This window comes from Rutidosis leptorrhynchoides, chromosome 4 (assembly GCF_046630445.1).
Source record: "Rutidosis leptorrhynchoides isolate AG116_Rl617_1_P2 chromosome 4, CSIRO_AGI_Rlap_v1, whole genome shotgun sequence".
Taxonomy (NCBI): domain Eukaryota; kingdom Viridiplantae; phylum Streptophyta; class Magnoliopsida; order Asterales; family Asteraceae; genus Rutidosis; species Rutidosis leptorrhynchoides.
The window spans coordinates 367,514,952-367,518,836 of NC_092336.1; the positions used below are offsets into that span (position 1 = coordinate 367,514,952).

A 3,885-nucleotide genomic window follows, 5' to 3' on the forward strand; every position below is an offset into this window, starting at 1 on the left:
TACCACCTGAGTGATCTGCATTCCTAAGCAACATTACTGGTACTCCAACTTTGAGTATAAGTTCATGCTTTGGTAAGCCACCAATATTGATGTTGTTAAGGTAATCATTGGTGTATAATTGACTGTGTTAAAGTCTGAGTCTCATGCAGACTGAAAGATGCTATCAGAGCTTAAATAAGTTCTCACATCAGCATTAATAGACTCCATCATTCGATCATTAATTATGTTTACAATTTCATGAGTTGGACTAAGTGTAACACCCTAGACAAATTCCACATCGCTCACGGACATGAGTGATCATGGGATTATAAGGTAATACTCACGCTTAAATGACACAACGCGTTTTGGGACCACAGGCAGAGCGAGTGTACGAGTACGTTGTGGTTAAGCGTACTCGGGCGAGAGCACTACTAGGATGGGTGACCTCTTGGGAAAGTGCTTCTCGTGTGTGGTCGTCAAGAAAAAGCCGTGCGCCTGCGGGCAAAACGGACAATATTGTAGTCATGTTAAGCTAGGGTGTTACAGAATGGTATCAGAGCCACTCATGTGCCGTTGGGGGTGGTGGGAAGACCTCATCGAGGATGATAAGTCCCTGAGGGGGGTGAATGTAACACTCTAGGAAAATCCCACATCGTCTACGGACATGAGTGATCATGGGATTATAAGGTAATACTCACGCTTAAATGACACAACGCGTTTTGGGACCACAGGCAGAGCGGGTGTGCGAGTACATTGTGGTTAAGCGTGCTCGGGCGAGAGCACTACTAGGATGGGTGACCTCCTGGGAAAGTGCTTCTCGTGTGTGGTTGCCAACAAAAAGACGTGCGCCTGCGGGCAAAGCGGACAGTATTGTGATCATGTTAAGCTGGGGTGTTACAGTAAGAATTAGACGTTGTTCATAATATGTAGGATTGCCCAGATTGTCTAAAAGGTTTGGATATATTGATTTAATAATACACCCAATTGGATCATCAACATCTTTGATTAAAACATCCTCAAACATTTCAATTTCTGAAATCTCGTCTTCTGTAGGGTTCAAAGTTCCATTACCGATGTTTAATAACCAATCTGCAAAGTTACGAATATCCTCCAATTTTTTTAGGTATCCTCATGAGATGAACTAGAAGAAACACCTGAAATTCTCACATTAACTGTTAGTTTCAAAATAAAAACATGATCCCAAATGTGTGAAGAATTAAATGATGCTGTAACGATATTCTCTCGTTTTCCTTGTGTAATAATGGTAAGATTTGATGAAAATCTCCTCCAAAAATCACAAATTTTCTTTCAAATGGTGTTTCCATACTTTGAGGATTGATTGGTCTACATATGTCATGTAAAGAACGATCCATGGTTTCAACGCAAATCCTATTAACCATGGGCGCCTCATCCCAAATAATCAATTTTGCTCTTCTTATTAACTCTGTCAAATGACCATTAGGTTTAATGCTACAAGAAAATTCATCATTTAGATTAACAGGTATTACAAAACGTGAATGGGCGTCCTTCCTCCTGATAACAACAATGCTGCAATTCCACTTGATGCAACATTCAAAACGATCTCACCTTTACTACTCAATGCAGCCGATAAGGTTTTCCACAAAAAAAATTTCCTGTACCACCATTACCATACAAAAAAATACACCTCTTTTGTTCTCTTCAAAAACATTTATAATTGTGTCATATGCTCTTCTTTCTTCTTCAGTTAATTTATCAATAAGCTCAGAATGCTCAGAGTGAGTGCAGACATATTATTGGAAAGTTCGTCTACAATAAGTGAGTTTTCTAATAAATTTAAACACGATGTAGAAGGGTAAGGCATTGGACGGAAATTCTTTAAAGATTTGCCATTATGATGAAGTATCTTTTCAATCTCATTAAATGTAAGGTTCTCTAACGTCTCTCTTGGCAGTTGAATTTCTGCGTAAAATACATAACTTGGTAGTGTTAATGTAAATATGACAATACTATCAAATGTATGTGTAATAGTATAACAGTAACATATAGCTTCACGTTAATATATAAAATTTAATTAGTTAGTTCGTGTTGTATAATAGTTATTTAGTTGTTAAACTAGAAGAGTCAGTTTTTGTGTTCCATATTCGATAAGAAAATGTAAGTACTTAACCAAATTGCATAATTTTGTGCGTTACTTATACAAATGTATAAGTAATTAAACTAACCTTCCAAAAATGGTAGTTAAACTAACATGATATTCGATGATCACTTATATCAACAGAAAAAGTATTTAAAAGATTTTTCAAATACATATTCTGGTTGACTAAGGCTTTCTGATAGAAGTAGTTGAGCAAATAAAGTACAGATAAAATTGCCAGATCCCCAAGCATTTGCCTCTTTTATACCATCTATGTATTCTTGATCATCATCTAATAAACCCAAAGCATAACACGCATCTTTTAATGTAGGATAGATGTTACCATTAACTGTCCTAATATCTTGATATGAAGTGGGACCTCTTACCTTGTTCAACAGAATTCGTAGGTAAAATAGCTCACCAGACTATGGTTAAACGTGATGGATGCTTCCTATTGAACCGGTAAATCTTTTTCTAGCAGTCCAAACTCTAATATCTTTGTTACAAACAGACTTTGTAGGAAACTCAACATAAGTTAACTTTCTTGCTTCTTCGCTTATTTGATTACACTTCATCAATTCAAGAAACTGAGAGGTTTTAACCAAAAGTTTGTCTAAAACATTTTCAATTAAATCGTATTGATCAAACACAATAGAATGTTGATTATGTAAGTGAAAAGATAGCCGTATAACAGTAGGGTTCCTATGATGTATATCAAAAGAGAGTATTCTCCAAACGGCCTCACATGATGAGACGTATCTGCAGTCATATTATTCTTTGATTGCATCTGTTTCTTCATCGCATACGCCTGCTGTGACCCTATCATTTCCTTTGTTCATGTATTTGAATAAATACTTAATTGCTCCTACTTGGTTACACCATTCGACATTGATATGAGCTTGATATTTCTTCACCAACCACGGATTATAAGGAACAACGTATCCGTTATCAATATTATGTCCTTGTTTGTTTATTTTTCTGCCATTTTCTGTTCTTTTGTATACCGGATATCCATCTTTTTCTACACTTTTAACGTCTGCATAAGGCTTCGAAAAATCGCTTAGTGCACTTTTTTTGACGTCTGTGCATGGGCATTTTGGATTATTTTCACCACAGGGTCCTTGAATCATTAACTCTGACACCATTTGAAATAGTTCCGGGTCTTCGTCTTCGTCCTCGTCCGGTAATTCAGCAGAAATATACTCATCAACATCTTCTGGTTCAGGCATTTTGTCTCTCTCATATAGAAAAATGCATATATGTACATGAGGTAGTCCACGTTATTAAAACTCAATTGTATAAATTTTTGTAGAAAGAAGCGAGAAAAAGCATTGTGTAAGCAATTGTTGGTCGATGCTTACACAATGCTCGAATCTGAAAGAATCTCATACATAAGAATTAATAAAAATATATTAAGAGTCGATTCTTTCACCAACCTCACGACATTCACGTTAATTCTGATTTGTCAAGATTATTAAATTTAAAAATATAAAAAAGTCGTACCAGCTTGGATCCTGCTAAAAAAATTTATGCTTGATATCATCCATAAGTCGATCCAATTTTTTTCTAAACATTCGTGATTGATATGATGGTTTATCTAGATTAAATTTGATGCCTTCTAACGCTCTGGTTATCGCTGGCCATTTGGAATTACATGTGAAAGTTATAAATAGGTCTAGATAACCATAAACCCGACACAACGCCATTGAATCACAATAACTTTCAATCATATATCTTGCCCTACCGGTAAATGGGGAGGGAAATTTTATTCTGTTACCCAACATACTGTT

General features: G+C 36.0%; 1 protein-coding gene across 1 annotated transcript; it reads right to left on the bottom strand.

Annotated features, from left to right (window-relative positions):
* Positions 1–1,483: 1,483 nt before the first annotated feature.
* Positions 1,484–3,324, bottom strand: LOC139841818 (uncharacterized). Its single transcript, XM_071832015.1, has 5 exons — positions 2,951–3,324; positions 2,605–2,854; positions 2,334–2,481; positions 1,749–1,920; positions 1,484–1,613 (listed from the first exon to the last, which is right to left on the bottom strand). Exons 1-5 carry the CDS (start codon positions 3,322–3,324, stop codon positions 1,484–1,486), a joined length of 1,074 nt encoding a protein of 357 aa, XP_071688116.1.
* Between the last annotated feature and the right edge of the window lie 561 nt (positions 3,325–3,885).

Coding starts and splice junctions, on each gene's coding strand:
- LOC139841818 (XM_071832015.1), bottom strand. CDS start 3,324: ATGCCTGAACCAGAAGATGTTGATGAGTATATTTCTGCTGAATTACCG. Junction 1,921..2,333: donor GGCAAATGCTTGGGGATCTG/GCAATTTTATCT, acceptor TATTTTACGCAG/AAATTCAACTGCCAAGAGAG. Junction 1,614..1,748: donor GACGAACTTTCCAATAATAT/GTCTGCACTCAC, acceptor ATGGTGGTACAG/GAAATTTTTTTTGTGGAAAA.